Source organism: Phacochoerus africanus, chromosome 5 (assembly GCF_016906955.1).
Source record: "Phacochoerus africanus isolate WHEZ1 chromosome 5, ROS_Pafr_v1, whole genome shotgun sequence".
In the NCBI taxonomy this organism is placed as follows: Eukaryota; Metazoa; Chordata; class Mammalia; order Artiodactyla; family Suidae; genus Phacochoerus; species Phacochoerus africanus.
In genome coordinates, this window is record NC_062548.1 from 102,132,301 (window position 1) to 102,154,848 (window position 22,548).

At 39.9% G+C, this 22,548-nt stretch overlaps 1 protein-coding gene across 8 annotated transcripts in view; it reads right to left on the reverse strand.

Moving 5' to 3' along the window:
• The window catches only part of MTA3 (metastasis associated 1 family member 3), a 229,128-nt gene that overhangs the window by 5,415 nt on the left and 201,165 nt on the right, over positions 1–22,548 (reverse strand). For 7 of the 8 annotated variants that reach the window (XM_047782189.1, XM_047782188.1, XM_047782186.1 and 4 more), the window contains exons 14-16: positions 21,924–22,146; positions 14,280–14,366; positions 11,090–11,236 (exon numbers count right to left, since the gene is read on the reverse strand). In XM_047782189.1, coding sequence (XP_047638145.1) covers positions 11,090–11,236; positions 14,280–14,366; positions 21,924–22,146 — 457 coding nt within the window. Of the gene's footprint in view, positions 1–11,089; positions 11,237–14,279; positions 14,367–21,816; positions 22,147–22,548 lie in introns of those variants that run through there. The other variant, XM_047782191.1, reaches the window with a different exon arrangement.

The window sequence follows — 22,548 nt, forward strand, 5'->3', positions numbered from 1 at the left end:
TTTTGTTTGTTTTGTTTTGGTTTTTTGGTTTGACTACTCAGAAGTACTTGGACTTGGAGACCCTGAAGTCTAATTTTTTTATGGTTTCCAGCTACTGGTGTCTGAGTTAATTTCCCTCCCTTCTGAAACCCAGAGGAGAAACCACTGTTAGGATTTGGGAGCCGGGAAAGCAGATAAACGAGTGATAATAGACCATATGCTCAAGAAAGCCAAACCTGAAGCTGGCAGTGTGAAAGCTGAGAATCCAATTTGTACAAAGGATCTTCAGATGGCTCAGGAATTGACACTAGACACTTCTGGAAGTGGAGGAAGGAGACTGAAGCAAAGATTAGTTGAAAGCTGTTCGAGAAGCTACTGCTCTCCTAGAAGCCCTCCTGACTCCATACCCCTAGGCAACTGCCCACCTCCCACAAGTCTGGATGTTTGTTCTCTGAAGAGGACTAAACAGAGGGTCTCAGGCCTAGGGTACACGGTCACCAAGCACAGTTGAAAACAGGGCTACCAGTCCCCAGACTGAGAGATCGAGTGGACATATGCCTATTGAATGGTGACACCTCCAGCCTTCTTCCCCTGGAGCTCCCAGAAAGCAGGTAGCCAAAACTTTATCCTCCGGAAAAGCAATTACACTGTGGTCTAAATGTCTATGTCCCCACAAAATTCATATGCTGAAATCCTAATGCCCAATATGCTATAACCCTCATGAATGGGATTAATGCTTTTATAAAAGAGACCCCACATGCTCCCTAACCCCTTCCACCATGTGGTGACACAGCAGGAAGACAGCAGTCTGCAAACTTCTCCAGCAAACATGGCCTTCATTGGGACCCAATCATGCCAGCCACCCCAATCTCAGACTCCCTGCCTCTAGAACTGTGACAAATTTCTGTTGCTTATAAGCCACCCATCTGTAGTATTTTGTTACAGCAGCCTAATGGACTTAGGTGGGAAGAATTTTTTCTGGGATATCCGACCATCCAAGGGAAAAGACTTAAAGATATTGGCATTTGGTGCCCCCAACAAACATCCCAGCTTGATCACCACACTGTGAAGTGCTCCACAGGCTCCAGCACAGAGCTTTCATCTGATTTTAGTCTCCTACTCTTAAATATTATTACACAACCGAAGGTCATCAGGAAAAGAAAACCTCTAACACAAATGTTGGAGACCAAAACAAATAAATAAGAATGCAAACTGGAAGAAAGAGATTATTCATGGAGAAGAAACCTCAAGAAACAAAAAGTACTCATTAATATCCTCAGAGAAGTAAAGAAAGATACAGTATCCATGAAACACAAACAGTATGCTATTAAAAAATAAACTGAGATAACCAAGGGAGTTGGCAGAAAGCCCATAGAAGGATTAAAGAGTTCTGCTTCCTATAATGGTGGGATAATTTATCACGGACTAACCCCCCCACCCCAGCCAAAAACAGTATTCAACTCTGTATAAAATATAAAAAGCAAGTTTTTGATGGTACTGGAGACCAACCAAAATTAGGCAAAAACTGGAAGAGATATGACTCTAAAAAAAGGTGAGACTAGATGAGATCCTCTCTTAATTGGTACCCCTGAGTGCCCTTCCATGCAGTACAAGAGAAATACAGTTCAAGCAGAAAGCTGCAGTCTGGGCTAAGGAATTAGAGAGCGATCAGAGTTCAGGGTTGCCCATGCAGCTGGAAATTGAGGAGGAGATCCTGGGAAGGGGGAGCTCCCAAATCTACATACATACTCCCCTCAAATCACTGGCTGATTTTGGAACCATGATGAGCTCCAACCAAGGAGCTCATCAACTAAAAGATTAAAAAAGGCTAAGTGGCAACCTCAGCAGCTGTCCAGTGCTGGGAAGATAAGAGTTTGGAATTCAAGTTCTGCAAAGTTAGAAGGATGGACAAACAACTTAGCCTTTCCATTGAAAGCTCATGGAACTAGGAGCAAAATTGAAAAAGACCAGCCCTAACAAATATTTAAAGTATATCCACAGAACTCACGTGATCTACCAATTTAACTGCTTGCAAGAGCAAAACTCAACACTGTACAGAGAAAAATAACAGAATCCAGAGTGTCTCTACAATTTATCATCCACACTGATCAGGATTCATTAAAAATTATGAGACCTGGAAAATAGGAATATACAATCTACAATCAACAGAAAAAATAGTCAGTAGAAGATGATTAGCAAATGATTCAGATGGTAGAATTAGCAGATATGGGCTTAAATATTTACTGTTAAGTACATTAAAGAATATAGAGAAAAAGGTGTGCATAATGGGGACTATATGGTATATTTTAGGAGAAATATAAAAGAACCAAATGAGGATTTTAAAACTGAAAAATACAATATCTGAAATGAAAATTTTATTGGATGGGATTAATAGCAGATTCAATACTGCAGAAGAAAGAATCAGTGGACTTGTAGAAATCTAAAGATTATCAAATTGACAAAGAGTACATACTGCATGACTCCATTTATATAAAATTCTAGAAAATGTAACCTTTTTTGTTTTGTTTTGTCTTTTTTAGGGCTGCACCCACAGCATATAGAGGTTCCCAGGCTAGGGGTCTAATCGGAGCTGTAGCTGCCGGCCTACGCCACAGCCACGGCAATGCTAGATCCAGGCCATTGTCTGCCACCTACACCAGCGCTCATGGCAATGCTGGATCCTTAACCCACTGAGTGAGGGCAGGGATTGAACTGGCATCCTCGTGGATACTAGTCAGATTCGTTTCCACTGAGCCACAATGGGAACTCCAAAATGTAACAATTTATGGTGCTCTAAAGCAGGTCAGTGGTCACTTGGGATGAGGTAGGGGTGACAAGATGGTGGATTATAGAGGGGTGCAAGAAAATTTTTGAGGGTGAAAGATAAGTGCATTATTTTGGTTATGGTATGGTTTCCTGGTGTACACCTATGTTAAACTTATCGAATTGCATATTTTAAATATGTATAGTTTCCAGAATGTCAATTATGCCTCAATAAAGCTGTTTTTAAAACAAACGATAATGGAAAAAAGCTTCACAAGATTTTCGAAATCTGTACTGGAACACCACATGCTGGCTTTGGAGATGCTATAAGAGTCATTCTGTTTTGAGTTTTATAAAATTAGGAAAAATTCATTTAAAAAACTAAAAACAGTTCCCATCACAGCTCAGTGATTAACGAATCCAACTAGGAACCATGAGGTTGCAGGTTCAATCCCTGGCCTTGCTCAGTGGGTTAAGGATCTGGTGTTGCCATGAGTTGTGGTGTAGGTCACAGGCCCAGCTTGGATCTGGCGTTGCTGTGGCTCTGGTGTAGGCCGGCAGCTATACCTCCAATTAGACCCCTAGCCTGGGAATCTCCATATGCCATGGGAGCGGCCCCAGAAAAAAAAAAAAAAAAGACAAAAATACAAAACAAACAAAACCTAAAAACAAGAGGAAAGGAAAAGTGGTGTGGTCATATTAACATCAGACAAAATAGCTGAATACTGACAGAAATGAAAAGGATCGTTTCATAGTGATAAGAAGGTCAAAAAGACCTAAAAATTCAAACTACGTATATACCCAATGACAGAATTTCAAAATTACATGGAGTAAAAGTTGTAAGACCAAAAGGGAGAAATTAGACAAATCTAGTTGGAACATAAAGTTGAGAAAAGTCTGCCAGAAAGTAAAGAGATATAGGGAAAGAAAACTGGAGAGAAATAAGAAGGAAATTATAGAGGAACTGTGCAGGAGGTCCATTATTCAACACCTGGATCCCTTTTTCTGTGGATTGTCTGGTCCCAAATCCTTACATGTAATCAGCCCTATTTCCCCAGGACTCACTCTTGGCCTAGCTCACTAACTGCAGCTCCAGGTGAAGCTCCATCAGACCACCCTGGAAAGAGTCTGCCCAGATATCTTTCTTAGGAAGCTCCATCTAGCAATTTTGCCTTCAAGCTTGCTCCTCAGTTTTTGGGTTTTGTTTTGTTTTTTGGGTTTTTTTTTTTTTTGCCTTTTCTGGGGCCGCTTTCCGCAGCATATGGAGGTTCCCAGGCTAGGAGTCGAATCAGAGCTGTAGCCTCTGGCCTACACCACAGCCACAGCAAGGCGGGATCCAAGCCGTGTCTGCGACCCACACCACAGCTCCCGGCAATGCCAGATCCCTAACCCACTGAGCAAGGCCAGGGATCAAATCCGATACCTAACCACTGAGCCACAGCGGGAACTCCATCAGTTTTATATGTCTAATAATTCAGGTATATGTAAAAACTCGCTGATAAATATTTGGTTGAGGGAAAAGAATGAATAGAATATAACTCCCTCGTTTTCTGAGCTTAAAGAGTACTCAGTCATCTGGAAGGGAAAACAGGAAACACTGAATGAAAATAATGAGCAGGGTTAGGAAGCTTAAAATGAACCCAATGGGAGTCCCCAGATCAACTAGGCTGTGACAAATCCTTCCATTTCGATGGCCCAGGGGGCTCTGCAGATTCAGAAGACATCACCTCATTTCCTCACTGGGATCCACAGAGAATGTGGGGAGGGGGAGCCTAAATCAGTTGGTTTCTGGAGTGGGTCTTGACTTCCCTGGGGCATCCAGATCTAATAGTGATGTCCCCAGGGCTTTCTCAGGTATCTGTGCCTGCTCTTGGGAAGAAAGAGTCAAATCTCTGCTGAGGAAGAGTTGTTCCTCAGAGACCCAATTCCCTCCCTCTGCAGTCTTCTTGCCTTTCCCTTCTCAAGCATCTACCCTCCACCCCAAAAAACTTGGGGCCCAGTTCTCAAGTCAGAGGTTCCCTTCCTTTCTCAGAGGTTCACCTTCTCTGTGTCACTGTGAACAGAGGTACATGAGGATAGGTTGGTAAATAAGGTTTCCTGTAATGACTCTTGCGAGTAAACAGAGACACTTACTGAGGAGGCCGGAATAGGCTCTCACAGTGAGGACCCTGGACCTCAGTCACTCTTCTAAGACCGTCATACTGCTAAGAGGGTCTCAAATTATGCCTCTTACAGGCTTGCGCCCTAGTATTTTCCTCAGGGACAGGATATAAGTACCCTCTGGGAGAACCTGTGAGATTTATTAGTACACCTAGCCATGGTCTCAGGGGTGGCTAATTTGGCATCCTTCCAGAATATGCCAAAACGCCAAGGTGTTGATTATTCATGCCTAATGTACTTTGGGCCTAATTCCTCTTCAGCCCCCACTCCTATGGCTTCAGTGTGAGAGAATCTCCACCACCCTCAGCCAATGCTTCAACAGTCCTTAAGCTCTGCAGACACATTTGGTCTGCTTCACATTCAACAATCTCTGGGGCCATCACGATCCATTCTAAAAACTGAAAAAAAGAAAAAAAGAAAAAAGAAAAAATCCTGGAAGGCACTTGATATACTTAACCAGGTTATAACATTACACTTTGAGACAAGGAGACAAGAGGTGAGTCTCAGGACACTCAATGTTCTTCCAAAAAAAATGTTCTGGGAGATTAAAAAAAAAAACAAACAAACCAAAACCAAAAACCATAGGCTTTTGAAATAACATAAAAATTTTGACAGAAGGCAGCCTGGGCCTAAGCATGCCTAGAACTGCCATCAGCTGCTCTTGGCAGTCTATTTTTACTGGGATTTGTGAAGACAGCAGATGCATTCCCAGAGCTCTCCCACTGGTATAATGGCCCTCACCACCACCCATTTCCCGGGGTTGGATGCAAACAGTTGGAGCTGTTGAATCACTGATTCAGAAAAAAAAAAAGTCATCAAAAGAAGAGTCTTCACACTCCAGATCATAATATTATACTTAGAGGGATCCACTTTAGATAGCCTCTGCCTGGAATCAAGACACTGAGAAATGATATTACTCCATGCAGAAAACAAATAAGAAAAATACCTAGATTTGCAGTATACTCACATAACCCAGGGGAAATAAGCCAGAGGAGAGCAGATTAAACAGAAGTTTATTGTACAATTCATCAATTTCCTCGGCTCAGATGACTCCATCCCACTGAAAACTCACCTCTCTTCTGAGCCTGCTGCTTTGGTTTTCCCGACACAATGAGTCCTACCTTCAGGAGTACCCCTGGGACAAAAGCCATGTCATCTCAGAGAAAGGTTAAGAGCACCTCCAGTGGATGTATCAACATATAGCAGCAGCTGTTCTCAAGGGTCCCCACTGGATAAAGATGGAGACATAGCAGGAAGTCCCCTCGTCCCTGTGCAGTGCAATGCAAGATCTGCTGCTTGACCTAAACTCAAGCATTTGACACTTGGTGGGAGGTGGGGGAGGATCCCAGGACATCTTCTTAGGGGGTCAGGAGAGGATGAGAGAGGCCTGTACAGCCCATCTGCTCCTCCCCTCCCTGGAGTCTTTTCTGATTCAGCTTTCACTTTGAAAAAGATTTTGCTGTCCCAGGATGATGATGTTCCGTCCCCTTTGCTGTAAGGTCTCTAATCACAGGCCTACAGGAAGCTAAATGAGGCCTCTTTACAAATCTAATTTTGTCTTTAACACTCTTATAAATAACTGAAACAAGGGCAATTTCTCTTTATAGATACTCGGCCCTTCTAATGTGCAAATATATACTGGAACATACTCATTTACCTTCAAGCAAATCCATGAGTCTTTTTTTTTTTTTTTTTTTTGAGAACCATACCTTTGGGTAAGAAATAAACGTAGTTATGAGGAAAATATTGACATTTTATTTACATACAATTCATGCAGGGCTACAAAAACTTTGGTTGATATCAATAATTTTCAAAATAAAACTTTAATAATAGCTATTCTTTAAAGGAGGGGATGGAATTTTAACACTTAAAGAACACCTACAATGGGTAAGAGTCAAAGCTGGAAACATCATATTAGTTAAACATATCTCACCTTTAGGTGATTGTGGTTTTTCTCTCTCTCTTCTCCCCTTTCTCGGACACTAACATAGCTCATGTACTAAGTTCCAGAAAACGGAGGGGATATGATATGGGTCAAGGGGCTTCCCAGAGGCAGGAGATGGAGATGATGGCTTTCATTAGACAAAATGGCTTATACTTCATGGTCTGAGCAAAGAAAAATACCCTCTACATTCCTCTCTATGTTTACAAACACAAAGCTATGTCTAATACACAGAAAACAGAAACATCTCTTGGGTACATGCGGCACTCAGCACACAGATCTGGGGTCCTTATTCACCCAGTAGAAACAACCCTGTATTCGGAGTTTAAATTTCATTTCTGCTACTTGCTAGCAAGTGTAACTTTGGGCATATCCCTTCACTTCTTTGAGCTTCGATTTTTTCATTATTAAAATGTAGGTTATAACACCTACCTCATAAAGTGGAAAACCAAGTGTTATAAAGTAGGTGAAAGATTTTAATCACTGTAACAACTCTGTTACGGCAAATGAAATCTATAATTTTCGGGCGGGGGGGGGGGGTGGCGCTGGGGCTGGGGTGGAGGTTAAAGAAACCAAGTGATTCACCCAAAACTAGAAAAGTCAGCAATTAATCCCATCTGACTCCAAACAGTCAGATGTGCTTTTTTCCATGGCACCGACAAATTCCACCTCCCTGCTGCCCTCCCTTTGGGGCTCACAGACAAAGAAAGTAATGCCTCTTCTATCCCCACTGATCTCCAGGCCTTCTCTCTTCACAGCCACTTGGGGTTAACCAAGTCAGCCAAATGTGGTAGCTATGAGGTTTGCTGGCAATAAGAATGTTATCCCAGTACCTGTAAGTCAGAAAAGGAGCCAGGCTTTGGAAAGCACCACAAGGGCACATGCACCACCGGACCAACTGCCTGACGGGCAAGACTGAAGTGCAGAGGGATGGATGCAGACTCCAAAAAGTAAGGCTTTTTGTGTAATAAGCAGATTGTTTTCACCCTTGGAATTTAAGCTCCATTAGGACAGTCACAGAGGCCTGCGTATGGCCTGGTGCCACAGGACTAAGAGAAACAGAGTATTGATTCCCAACCACCAGTCACACCAGGGCCTTTAAAGGGCCAGGGCCAGGGCCAGGGCCAGGGCCAGGTGAAAGACAGTGACTTTCAGAAGGTAATAAAACACTGTTCATTTTTTTGTTTTTTTCTTTTTTAAATGTCACATAAAATCCTTCCTTCCAGGAGAAATTCAGAGACTCTTTTCCCATCATGAAGAACTTCTAACTGAAGGTGGAGGCGGAAGCAGGGTTGGGGCGGGGGGTGGCGCTGAGCAGGGGACAAGAAGCCTTAAAGCTGAGAGGCCTGGATATTTCAGGACAATCAGGTTTTGTTTCCAGTTAAATTAGTTCTGTCCATCAACATCCTGTTTGGTGTGCTCATCTGTCTGACATGCTGATAATTATGTAGCAATGCTAATTAACTTTATTATTGGATCACAAATGGCAAGGCTTTTCCATGAATTTGTATCTATCAATTCCAGTGTATAATGGCATTAATTCTCCCCTGAAAACTCACTATTAGCCTAACATTTTTTCTTGTACTTTAGGTTCACCTTGGAAACTCCATTTACTTCAAGATTTCATATCCCGAGGAAATAAGAAACAGACCATTATCCCAAGGAAAGGTCCACTGGGAATACAAAAATGGGGCCACTTTCTACAATATTTTCTGTTATACTCTTGTCTCTCAGCTCCACATCTATCCACCTAAAATCAATTTTGTGACACTGGGTGGGGCTGGGACTCTACAAACGCATTTCTCCTTTGCCATCTCGCTCCCTGTTACACCAGCAGGGGGTGCTAGAGGGCGTCTGCAAGACTGGAAGATGGCAAGAGACTTGCTCCTTCCAGTTCCTGTCAGCGGCGCCCCAAGAAGCAGCAGCAGGTTTTTTCAGTTCCTATTTACTTCTCACTACCAGAACCAGCTTCATCACACTGCCCTAGAAATGCCAGCACCAAAAGAGCAGCGCCTTTTCCTCAAGGGTCTGAGGTCTAGCTCCTTGGGCTTCTAGCTGTGATTATCCCAACTTCTTCCCTTTGCTCTCCCAGCTCTAGTGATGGTGGCTGTTTCCTGTCCCCCACCCACCCCTTTACCTATTCTGTCCTCCAACATCTGTCATATTGTTTTCTTATATTAAATGAGCTATTAAAATAACTTATGTAGTATCTACTTTGCCAACTAATAAAGTGTATTTGAGAGCCACAACTTCATTTATAACAGTAGTTAAAAGAGCAGACTCTGAAATCAGTCACACCCGAATGGAAACCACTTATACAGTACCTAGTAACTTTGGAACAAGGAAAGAGACCTGTCTAGGTCTCTTTCTCAATCCCTTTCATTTATTCAGCTAACATTTACTGAGAACCTACCAAGCCCCTGGCACTGTACCAGGCAGTAGAGATACACTGTTACACAAAATAGTTAAATCTCCTGACCTGGAACTTTTGATCACCTGAATCAGATGAGATAATGCAGGGAAAGGACATGTCATCAGCCTTCCTCTCCCTACCATGACAGGAGAGCAGAGACAAATGGGTCTTGAAGAAAAAAGAGTAACAGCTAAATCTCTTCAGAAAATGAAACAAGGCCGAAGGTTTCAGTCAACATAACACCAGCGACTCTGTGTGCTCTGTCCATTCCTCCTGTTCAGAGCAGAGAAGTAATGACCTTGACGCAGCATTTGTTTAGAGGGAAATAGGACAGACAGCCCTTGGGAGGGAACTCTACATAGTGGCATGTTTTAGGAATTCCAGAGAGACAGGGACCTGCAATGCAAGGAAAGAATACCAGGAGCTGCAATGCGGGAGCAGGACTGGGGCCCAGAATGACCGTGACCATCGGGTGTGCCTAGAGAAAGATACTATAAAGTTGATAGTCCAATATCAGTGACAATGAGAGTCTTTTTACCATAAAGAATATATAAATATCAAATGAATAGGAACTTACTTTCTACTTTTGCATTAGGACTATACACGTAAACAGTCTAGGGAGGTGATACAAAGAAAAAGAGATTCCCGATTCCATTTAAGCCTAAATTTAAAGGCCCTAAGTTATAGGCAAGAAATCCAAACTCCACATTTTGACACAATCCTTCCTTGCACTTCTGCTGACTAAACATCAGGCATATTGCAGCAAGGATGGCCGATATTCTCATTAGCAAGGAAGCATTTCTGCAAGACTATTGTGTAGCTAAATTCTTGAAAGCCATGTCTACAAAACACTGATGTACTAAAAATGCAAACTAAACTCTTCACCCTCAATTTTTTATTAATTTTGACATCACTATGACCATCAAATTCACACTGAAGGAAAACAACCATGGGAAATTATTACTAGAAGGTTTATTCCACATCCTTGCTCTAGGGCCTCATTATAAATAATTTACTGTCACTGAAGGAACTTAGAGTCCCATAAGACATGAAAAGCCTGGAGAGAGTTTTATTCATAAATAAATGTCAGCATTTAAACAATCAAGACAGCTTCAAACTCCAGGACGATTGAAATGAACAATATATACTGCCTGGATGATTTATTATGCTTGTGTTTATAGTCCGAGTGGGAGGATGATTCAATTCAACCTGAAGAGTCATTACATGGCCAAGCCCAAGAGAAGTACTTTGGATAAGAGGTGATATTTCTCAGTTTTTCCATTTCAAACAAATTATCGTTTCTGTATTTAGGACATCACCCAGGCAATTCTTTTCATGACTTGTAGTACTCTTGAGCAATTAAGAAAATTTATAAGGTAAAAGCGGTAAGGGACAACTGCCAAATTCAAAATGCTCCACAGAACATTGAAGAACCCCCAGAGAGCACTGCTGTCTCAGCCATAAGGCAAAGTAAGGCCTTTGCTCAGGAAAACATAAATGAGCAGTGAGTGCGCGTCACAGCAAGAGCATTATTACCCAGCAGAGGCAACCTGCTAAATACAGACTTCATTTCCAAACAAGCCTCCTAACGGGATATGTCAGCACAAAGGTCCCTTCTGAGGAGATGCAGAGATAATCACTTGGCAAAATGTCTTCACTGTGGCACATGGCAGTCTTCCCTCGAATCCCCCTTTCCACACAGTGAGTTCAGTCAGGGGGTAGAGAACCTCTTTGTTATACTCCTGGACATGGCAGGTGACACTCTGGAGCAGCCAAGGGCAGAGAGGCCCTGGCCTATGGGATCAGCCCCCAGAATTCCTGGGCTTACATACCATCCAGGCCATTGTGATGACTGTAGTTTCTTTTCCCCAAAATGCTCAGAGACGTGTGATTCGGGGTGGTTAGCATCCGCTTGGTAGCTGGGGTTTGCATGCTTGGTGTAGATCGAATTACATTAGGTTTCTTCGAAGGATGGATCTCTGACAGGGGGAAAAAAGGTTTCTCAACTCAGAACATGCTATTAAAAAATCTGTGTGCACTTACATTGGCTAATAGGCACACATCTTATTTCTTAATGAGCTGAGGGCCAGTTCCTTATGAACCAGCCTGTTTTCCCAAGGACTTGCATAATGAATCAACTTCAAGTGCTGTTACCATGGCTTTATTTATCAAAAGGGAGCTGGTTCTTCCCCCTGCTAGCTGGAGCTCTGAGCTTCATATTGTGAGAACAAGGGGCCGGGGGGAGTCACTTCCGAAGGTCACTTAAAGATGAGATTTACTAAGGGAATAAGATATCTGACTCTTCGGGGAATTAGAAATCTGGAGAGGGAGCCCCAGAGAAAACTACCACTCTGCTCTCTCACACCAGATATAGCATGCCAGATACCTGGTATATGAGAGCTTTCTGAAGAAGCAGGATTCCTTCTCTAGCTCTGCAACCAGGATATAGGACCAGGGTCAGTCACTCCCAGCCCAGAACAGTTTGATACAGATGGAGTCTGACACCAAACCCCAAATACTAGAATTAAGAGGTGGCAGAAGAAAAGCTTTGACCAAGGACATATCACAAAACTGTAATGAGAGTGTGGTGTGTGTGTTTGTGTGAAGTATGTGGTGGTCAGTCACAAAGCCCAGAACTATTTGTGCTTTTTGGATGGGGTAGACAGACAGAAATTGCAGCACTGTAGAAACTGGATTTAAGAATCTCAGTCTATTGCTAATACTAGGCAATCTCTTCTCTACAGCTAAACCTGTTCCGATTCTGATTCAGCAGCCAGGATGTCGACCATGCACAAGCCGCTGTCTTCCCTGATGAGGGCCAGGAGAGCAGTCTTATTTACTGAAATTTAAGAAGAGCAATTAGGAGTGTGACTACATCTTGGTCTGATCAACATCCTCACACTTGCCAGAATTTAGGAATGGATCAGGTGCTAACCAAAATATAGTACTGGTTTTGTTTTGTTTTTTTCAACATGGTATCGAAGGTTTGCCACCTTACATTTCATTACAACCTCCACACTCCATGCTCCATCAGGAGCAGACAAACTGCCTTCCCTAATCCTGTTTTCAGGTCCTTGGACTCATGGAGTCTTTGTTCATCTAGTTCTCTTGGCCTTATAGAGGGAAAAAGATTCTTTTCCTATATTTCTATCTATTTGAACAGTACATGTATTTCAGTATTGAGATCAAATATTAATTGCCCTGCCATCAGAAATAACTACGCCATGGGAGTTCCTTGGTGGCCTAGGAATTAGGGATCCAGTGTTGTCATTGCTGTGGCAAAGGTTCAGCCCCTGGCCTGGGAACTTTTGCATGCCATGGGCGCAGTCAAAAAAACAAACGAACAAAAAACGGATAATGGATGCTTAAGATGACATTCAACTCTAGCAATAATAAATAATAATTAAAATAAGAAGTTAAAAAAAGAATTACCCTTCCTCCAAGTATCCAAGGCTTATTACCTGTAATTTTTTCATAAAAACCTAATCCTTTGCTCAATTGATCTTACCTGTGTACCTTCCCCACTAGACTAAGATTTTTGAGGGCAAGGTCATATTTATCTTGGTGTTCCCCAAATCACTTAGTGTCGTGTCCTGTACATAGAAAATACTCAGAAATACGCTGTACAGGGAAGTGGTTCAGTTAGTAAGGACCGCACAGCTTTGGGCTTATCTGGTAGGGACCCATTTGCCCACAGGAGGAGCACATAACTGCCTATGGAAATGCTGACTAATGTGCAGTGTTACATTCTATCTTTTATGATCGGAAACTATCCTTTGCAAGGCGGAGGGGCTTTAAGGATTAGCCTCTGCTAGGAAATACAGAGAGCGAACTTCAAGGACACGATCACCGTGACCTAGGTCACGCCTGTGTTAACCATGTGCCATTTTCAGAGATATCAAAGCAACTCTTGGGGCCCTTGGGACTGAAAGAGGAAATAAGGTGGCAAAGTAACATCAAAGAGGGAGCTAAGAGATTCTGACTCCAAGGATGCTCTGATGAGGAGCAGATAATATACCACGTTTAAGACTATACTTTGATTTTTAAAAGATTGGATGTCTAAAGTCTGAACGCTTCATAAGTACATATCTTTCTGACAGAGTAATAAGGTTCAAGGCAACTCTGAGAACATATTTCACTTCTACTGAGAAGATGAAAAGGCAAGAATATCAGAAGCACAAAAACATGCCATTATAGCTTCAAGGTATAGTAAGAACCATTTTAGAAAGCATTATTTTGTGAATTATTTATCCTGAAACATTGCAAAAAAAAAAAAGAGGTGATTGCCTAGTAATTTTATACTTTTTAATTATGATAGTTCAAAATGTAAATGGAACTATCCATTTTTTGGTGACTTCCAAGTTAAATAACATGATAAAAACCAGAAAGCAATACTAAAGCTCCCCTTTCAAAGTAACCTTAATTGGCACATCAAAACTATAATTATTTTTTAAAGAGTTTTATCTCTTTTACTCAAAAAAAGTAAATAAACCAGTTTTTCTCTACGGGAAGGGGTAAGATAGGTTTGAAATAGTAGGAGGATCTAAATGAAAATATTAAGAATATTCATCCTTAATTTTTTAATTACTTAGAGTGGTGAGAGATGGTAATTATTATGGTGATCGTCCCATAATGTCTATAAATGTTGATCACTACACAGTACACCTGAAATTAATATAACATTGTGAGTCAACTATACTTCAATTAAAAAAAAAGAATATTCATCCGCTAATAATGTAGTGACTCTTATTTTCCTCTTTCTGCTTAACTTGTATTTATATCCATTAATATACCTTTTTATTCAATGTTTTGGAAAAAAAGTAAATATATCTCCAACTCTGCATGTTTTGCATGTATATGTTTTTGTAATAAAAAGTTTCTGAAATAAAAAAATTGACTATACATATGAAGTTACCCAAGTTTAGCTACTTGAAAGGCTTGCAGTTAACTCAGGCATGTCAATTCTGAATAGCCAATTATAAGATACAGAAATTGTTGAGTCTTTCCTAAATTAATACCCACCTAAATACCCAATGATACATGCCAAAGGTTTCCTAGTGCTTTTGCTTTTCAGTGGACTTCCAGAAAGTTCCGCATGTCTGTCTGCATCTGAGGAGAGAGAAACATGGAGACATCCAGTGAGGCTGATTTCTCTGCCTATGCCACACACACACACTGCAGAAATAAAATATGCAAGTGGAAAACAATGCAAAATATCTGCCAGACGCCTCCATAACTTCCTGTGGAGCTTGAGAAAAACGTTTTCAGTTCTGGTTCCAAATTACCCAATGGGGTTTTACCTGGAGAGGTCTCACTTTAAAGTCCCTCATGAATGTAGCTAACACACATCTCACACACACGTGCTTTCTCTCTGTGTGTGCCTATCTGTAAGACCGGAAATATGCTTCTTTACTAGCCAAGGTATTTCTATATGAGAGTAGAAAAACTTCCTTAAAGTACGAGGTGGAAGCAGTCCCAATGTAAGATAAATCTGGCATGGAAGATGAAAATGACAGCCAACAAAGGCAGCACAGCTGACCATCCCCGAACTAGGATTGGGTCTCTACTGAGGAGTCTTCATCTATCTTAACTGAACTCAATTCCATTAGTTTCCCAAGGGTGAAAATGGGCCGTTTGGTTTTATCACTAGTTTTGTATCCCTTCGCATCCTGTCATGATGTCATCAGTGCTGAGATTTAAGAGGTTAGTTACCTGTATGCAGACAAGAGTACTTCATCCAACAGTCAGAACAGTAAAGTACTGTGATGGGTATTAGTTCCTAAAAGTTCACATCATGTTCCTCATAGCCTACCATATACATTTCACACAGAGAAAAATAAAGCACACAGCACAAACACAATCCACATTTTAATTAGCTGTCATTAGGATGGAAGAATAGATGTGGAACACGGCTGCCTCTCTTACCAAAGAGTTAAGTTATAGAGTTTGAAGCAACAACAAAAACATGTGTATTGAAATGTTTTTTTAAATTTGCAGATATTGTCATAAATCTTAACAGAATAGCTTTAGCAGAAATGATTCTGCTAAGTTGATGCATTTTCTTCACCTTCAAATTTTTGACAAAAATGTCCTACAGATTCTCTGTGGCTCAAACCATTTTTCTAGGCTACATAGAGGAAATTTCCTTTGACATGAGTAGGGATTCTCTGCGCTCTTAGTGTCAAAATGTATAATTCAATCTGGAACCTCAAATAATTTAAAATTAAAAATTAACTTTTTCATAAGCTCTAGCCCTTTCATCAAGGAAATTCTCATCTATTAACTATTAAACAGAAAAACATGGGAAAGTAGCATTTTAAGATATTGAAATAGACAAAAGCACATACAGTAGAGAGCCTGGAATGTGAACATGTATCCCAAGCACTGGCTAATTACAATGCAACCACTGGCAACTATAAGTGGCCAATTTCTTTTCTTCCTATTCAGCTGATTTCCTCTGCGGGGGAAAAAAAATTACTAAGCTATGAAACTTTTCACCTGTTGTTGAATAATAGTGAAGATACTGGCAGAAATAGAATAAGCATATTTTAGAGGGGTAATCTAAACAAACATTAAAAAGCAGCCCAAACCCTGTAAGGATCGAACACCTGTCACATCACTGTGAGTTAACACTAAATAACTCCTGATATTTCTAATTCACCTAAAATTCAAGTTCTATTTGGGAAGAGGACAAGAGAAAAAAATTTCTTTCCTATTGATAAAATAAAGCTTGAATGAACCATCTTAGTGTTTCCTCAATATTTTGGACAAAATCCATTACTACATTACTAGTAATAAGTTTAACTGTTCTTTGTTCCAGTCTATAAGTCCCAAAGAAAAAGTGCCAATGTGACTTCGAGTGATGAACTCCCACGTGACTGTCACCTTGATGATAATCAACAAACCCATCAGAGGAGTCACCAACACAATACCCAAAGACATTTCACTTTACCATACTAATCTGCTTTTAATTTCTCACTAAATTAGTAGGATTAATTATGCAATGTTCCAAGTGACAATTTACAGAGCACTTGAGTGGGAGATCAAAGCTCTTTAGAAGGATCCATGTTTCATCAATCCTCATTATATTTTAAAGGAAGCAGTTGGTGGCAAGAATTATCAGTCTCAACTATGAATAAATTAGGATGAAAGGTGGGTGTTAAGACTACCTCGTCACTGTTTAACATAAAAACTGCATCCATTCAGTGATTATACTGAATACAAACAGAAAAAAATAGCTTCTGTTCCTAGGGGATGGTCATCAACATAGGATGAGCAGGTCTGTACTTCAGTTGGTTAAAAAGAATCTTGGTCTGCACTCAAGACCAGGCCAGTGGTACCTTGTTTTCAAATTATTCATCTAACTCTATTTAAAGAGATAATTAATTAGTATGCATTTAAAAGCACACAGATAAAGAAAGCAACCTGAGAAATGCCCAAAGAAACCAGAATATATCAAAATCCACCCAGAGGGAGAGCATTTTCATCTCACTCCAGTCACCTGACTGAGCATGAGACACATTTCCCTGACTTCCTAGAGGATGATTGATCTGTATCTCTTTGAGGTAAATCTGGAAAAACTTATTATTTATTTATTTTGCAACTCATCGGCCAGCTTTCTACAGTAGTTTGGAAATATTAGGGGAATAAAACAGAAAACTTGCAAAATGTACACACTACATTAAAATTCACAAAAATATCTCACATGGGCCTTCAAAATTGCTATTAAAGGAGAACCATCCATAGAATTTTTTTTTCTTTTTTTGGCTGCACCCACGGCTTGTGGATGTTCCCAGGCCAGTGACTGAACCTGTGCCGCAGCTGCAGCCTGCACCATTGCTGCAGCAATGTGGATCCTTAACCTGCTCTGCCACAAAGGAACTTCCCATAGAATTTTCTTATGGGAATTACAAAGTCATTTCTAAACAAGACACAAAACTCATGTGCCATAAAAAAAAAAAAAAAAAGGATAAATTCAACTCCTTAAAAAAATCTGCTTGGTAAATACAACATGAACAGAATTTAAAACAAAATGGGGGAAATATCTGCATTAGAAATCAAACCTAACTTCCTTAAAATTAAAAAGTTTAAACAAGTCAGTAAGACTTTTTTTTTTTTTTTTTGGTCTTTTTGTCTTTTTACGGCCACACCCGTGGCATATGAAGGTTCCCAAGCTAGGGGTCCAATCGGAGCTGTAGCTCTAGCCTATGCCACAGCCACAGCAACATCAATGCCAGCAGCATCTGCAACCTACACCACAGCGCATGGCAACACCGGATTCTTAACCCACTGAGTGCGAGGCCAGGGATTGAATTCATGTCCTCATGGATGCTAGTTGGGTTTGCTAAGTGCTGAGGCACGATGGGAACTCCAGTCAGCAAGACTTTTAATAGAAAACATGCCAGGGGCAAAAACATTAGACAAAAAAGGCAATACAAACGTTTTTCAAACATATGCAAAAATTCCTACTTCATTCAAATGAGAAATGAAAGCTGATATAATTCACATGTCACCTGTCAACTAGTTAAGGGTTTCAGAGATGAATAACATTGCCGGTGAGGTTCTAGAAAAATAGGCACTCTCTAGACACTGGGGGGAGTATAAATCATAGTTTTTCTGAGCGCAACTGGGTAGTGACTATGAGAATTCAAAATGCACGTTACTTGACCCAGATGTTTGACTTTTAGGGAATCTATCCTGTAAGCTACATGCACATCTCACACATTAGTCTTAAATGATATCTGTACAAAGATTTTTGTTGCACACAATACGAATGGCGTTAAGATCTGTAAACATTTTCGTACCTTTAGGAAAATTTAAAGTATCCAAAGACAACTTATTATTAAAATAATAAACTACCAAAATAAGCTAAGACTTCTCTCCTAATGTTGGAACTTAAAAGTTTGCAAAATTTTATACAATTATTAGAAGTAACTTCTGTGGAGAAACTTTTGGAAAAACCTCATAAAATATATAACAAGTTTCTTTTGAATATGAGCCCTTGGGATGCTTCTGAAGTTGAATTAGCATCTTCAAACAGAAGAAAGGGGAGTTCCTGGTGCCTCAGCAGGTTAAAACGTTGTCACTGCTCTGGTGCAGGTTTGATTCCTGACCTGGGAATTCCAGCATGCTGCCAGGCCAAAACAAACAAACAAACAAAAAGCAGAAAAGGGGGCTCCAAGTTCCTCTTGAAGTTCATTCTGGGAAAGGGTGCTGCGATTCAAGTCTGGAGTGTTGTCAACTCAGAATCTGCTTAATTTTGCGTGAAAGCAACAGAAGAAGTAGCTTGGCCACTTCTCTAAGCACATTTCCTTCAACTATGCAATGCTGTTAATGTATACCTACTTCTATTTAACCTCAGTCTCTGGTCCCTAAGCACAGAAACCCTGTGCTCATGAAAAGATGGGCGATTTTACAGATCTTTGACGAGTCATCCAGTAACTCAGCAGTAATGTCTGATGACAAGAACAAGTGCATCATGGTTTTTTGTTTGTTTGTTTTACTGAGGGGAGGGGTGTCAAGGGGGAGAAGAGATGGGCTGTCTGAAACTTGATGCTGTGTTACAGCCATTCTACTGGTCTGCGAATCTTATCAAGGACTTTTCTTTATGCAATGTTTTGGTTTTTTGGTTTAGCAGTCCATTATTAATAATCACTATCTACATGGTAGAACCAGCTCAGGCACTGTACTGTTAGCAATTTTTAGCATGGACGTATATATTCACATATAAAGATATTTTTAAAATAAATAGGTATTTTGAGATTTGGTACATATATAGTGGGGTAAAACTAAGTAGACATATAAGTGTGTGTGTGTGTATATATATATAATATATATATAATTATAGTTTTTAACACAGGTTGGTCATACTACATACTTATCTTAGTTTTTAAATCACTTTTTTTTTTTGGCCACACTCACAGCATGCCCATATTTTGGGGCTGGGGATCAAACCCACACCACAGCAGCAACCCTAGCCACAGCAGAGACAACACTGGATCCTTAACCTGCTGAGCCACCAGGGAACTTCTTAAGTTACTTTTTAATAGGAAACATATTCCCATGACTCAAAATTGAAAAAGTTTAAAAGGATGAAGATTGTGAAATCTTCCCCACTCCTTTCTCTCAGCCTCTCAGCTTCTCTTTCCAGAGATTCTACTTCTTATACTTCCCTTGGAATACTTTATAAGTATGCAAACAAAGACTCCCTTTCTCACTAAACTGTATTCCTTAACACCAGTTTCTTAATGAAAATAAAGACCAAACTGCTGCCATAACAAATTAAAACCTCTAAACAAGAATTTGCAAGAACTCAAAGTTTTGACTATGCTCTCCCCTGTGTAAGAATTTACCTCCTCAGCTCCCCACTCCTTCACTCTCATGCACCTCACAAACTTTGGCTACGATATTGGACGTGATGGTGCTGCCAAGGCCAGAAGCCTTGGAAGGGGTCAACTTCTACTGTTCTTACAAGAGGATGAGTCTCAAGTTCACAGGGAAAAACTATTTCCCTCTTCCAATACTATGAAGAGTTACTCTAAATGCATTCATTGGAGCTCTTGATCCACCAATGTCTTTAGAATTAGGAATTTTCACCCGATCTGAAAGTGCATTCATTCTGCATCATAGTGATTCTTAACTTTTCAGGGGAGGTACGGGGCCACCAACGCCTTTGAAAAACCAAGGAAAGCTTACTTAAAAAAAAAAAAAAGAAAGAAAGAAAATATAGCTTTACCCTCCCAGTGGACCAAACATAGTTGAATATGGACATCAGATTATTAACACCTAGCTTCTTGCTAAAAAGCCAAGATAAAGGAATTTGCTAAAGAGGCTGTAACAAGGTAAGTATATAAGAAGGGAGAAGATAATGTAAGAAGCAATTAGATGCTAGGGAAAGAGTTCATTGTTTGTTTGTATGGCGGTGGCGGGGGGGGGGGGGGGGGGGGGAACTGGGTAGGGTGCTAAAACTTTATAATTTTAAATTTCAAGGTAAAATTATTCTGAAAATCTGATTATATGTTTAGCTTGATGAATGAAGTTAAATATAAAATATCCTCCTTTAATCTCACCACAAAAAATTACTCTGTTCTTCTATCATCATCATCATTACAGCTGTATGTTTATAGAAATAAAATACAGGTAATTTAATCTTGACCCATTTTTTTAGTAGCACAGCCTTTCAACTGAGAAAAATTAAAACGAGGTTACAAAAATATACATCATTGAAAGATAATCAAAATAAAGACAATCTGCAAATTAAGAAATTAACAGATGCTTAATGGAAACAGATGCTTCCTCAGAAGCCAATTTAGTTAGTGATGGTTTCTTTTCCATTCACAGGAACAAAGATGATCCTGGATCCTGGCCAATTTTAATGGAAGAATTTCATTCATTTTCTTAATTTTATTCTTCTCTAATATTTAAGAAATTTAAGTGTCTTAAATCAGCTAGGCAGTTTAGATGGATATAAATATTTTCCAGTTCCTTAAAATTATAAGAAAGTGACAACCACATAAACCCATCAACTCAGAAACGCTAGCAGAAAACCTCAATCTATTCCTAAATTCTCAAATACACATGAGTCTAGTGTAGCTAAATTTCCCCTCCACAGGACACAGAGATTACTTCCAATTTCTACTCCCTTGACAAAACACTTTTCTTCTTATAAAGCATTTACCTGTAGGTTTTAAAGGCTTTCAACTGTTCTGCTGGTAAATTATCTTTAGGAACAAAACATGGCATAATAAGAAACTCCTTATCTCACAGAAAAGTGTCTACTGAGTATCTTTAAGATTTCCTATCTGTTAAACCAGATAGCAAATTCTCTTATCCTTTAGGCGAAAGAAAGATTGCCCGGCTCTAACATGCTAACCAGGAATGTAACTAAAAGTAGCAAGATTAGAATCAGAGCTCACACACAAATTATAAACACATTTAGGTTGTTCATAACAACAGCCTGAAATTCACTGGTACATGTGACCTTTGTTCTAACAATAACAACAAAACATAAGCAAGACTGAATGTGTTGAAAATGAGAGTAATAAAGTCATGTAAATGGTGTGGTATTATATATGGTATATGATTATGAAATGGAAACCAAATTGGACAAATAGAAAGAATGCTCAACCACAAATTCAGACATTTAGCTTGAAAAAATTAAATGTGTGTTTTCAGAAAATTCACCCAAAAGACTTTAAAAGTTCATTTGTAATTTGCTAAATCTTCTAATTTGTTATGAAACACTGTGAATTTCCAGAATATGGTATGATAATTGTCAAAAATTTGTGGGAAATTGAGAGGTTTATAACAACATACAATTTCTCATTAGTGTACACTGGCAAATTTTATTCTACCTTATAGGTAAAAGTGGCTCCACAATAAGGGCTTCTAGGCCAATTCCATCACGAAACCCCACTGTATAGAATCACCTCCCACCAATCTTTTGCTGAGCACTGCTTTCTCATAAAGGCTGCAGAAGTTTCAATGTTTTCAAGTTGGTATGATACAAATGGCAGCAGACAAAACAATGTTAAAAAAAAATAAACCAAATAAAAGGCTGTACACAAGAACTTATGTTTATTGCAAACAAAAACAGAGAGAGAGAGAGAGAGAAAAAAAATGGTCAGAAGCACAACATAGAAGGTTAAGAATTTAAAAGCATCTTACATTCTGCCCTAATGGCAGCATAATTAATAGGAACAAACGGCCGTCTTGCTGCCTGCCGCAGCCGAAGGGTATTTTTGCAGACCTGACGAGCAAATTTTGTGAAATATGTAGTGTGAAGGAAGAAAGCTTGGCGGGTCTTCACTGCAGACTTTGGACTCCCAGTGTTTCGGACTGGCATCCCCTGCATGGCCTGGCGAGACATGTGACTTCTAACTCGAGGATCCTGCAAAATCAGACACCAGCAAACATGTGAAGAATAGAACTTGTCAAATACAGTACAACTTGCTTCCTGTCAAAGTGCAGTTTTTATGTCTTTCACTGGAATGTCTATAACTTAATACAGTGGGAGAGAATTTAAAAGTAAATACTTTTGAGAAGTAGAGAAGGAAATGGGGTGGAAGTGGGGGGTCCTATACTTTTTTCTTCTAAATTGACCTTAACAATCCAAAATCATATTCACAATAGTTTAAAAAAAAAAAAAATGGCCAGGGGTTAATTAGATTACTTTTAAAAAATTCTGAAGGGGGTCCTTAAATCTTATTAGCTCTCCAAAAGAATGTTCTCTCCCCCATAGACAAAGGTGCTTGATATTTGCCATCTGTGAGAATGTCACCAAAATTACACC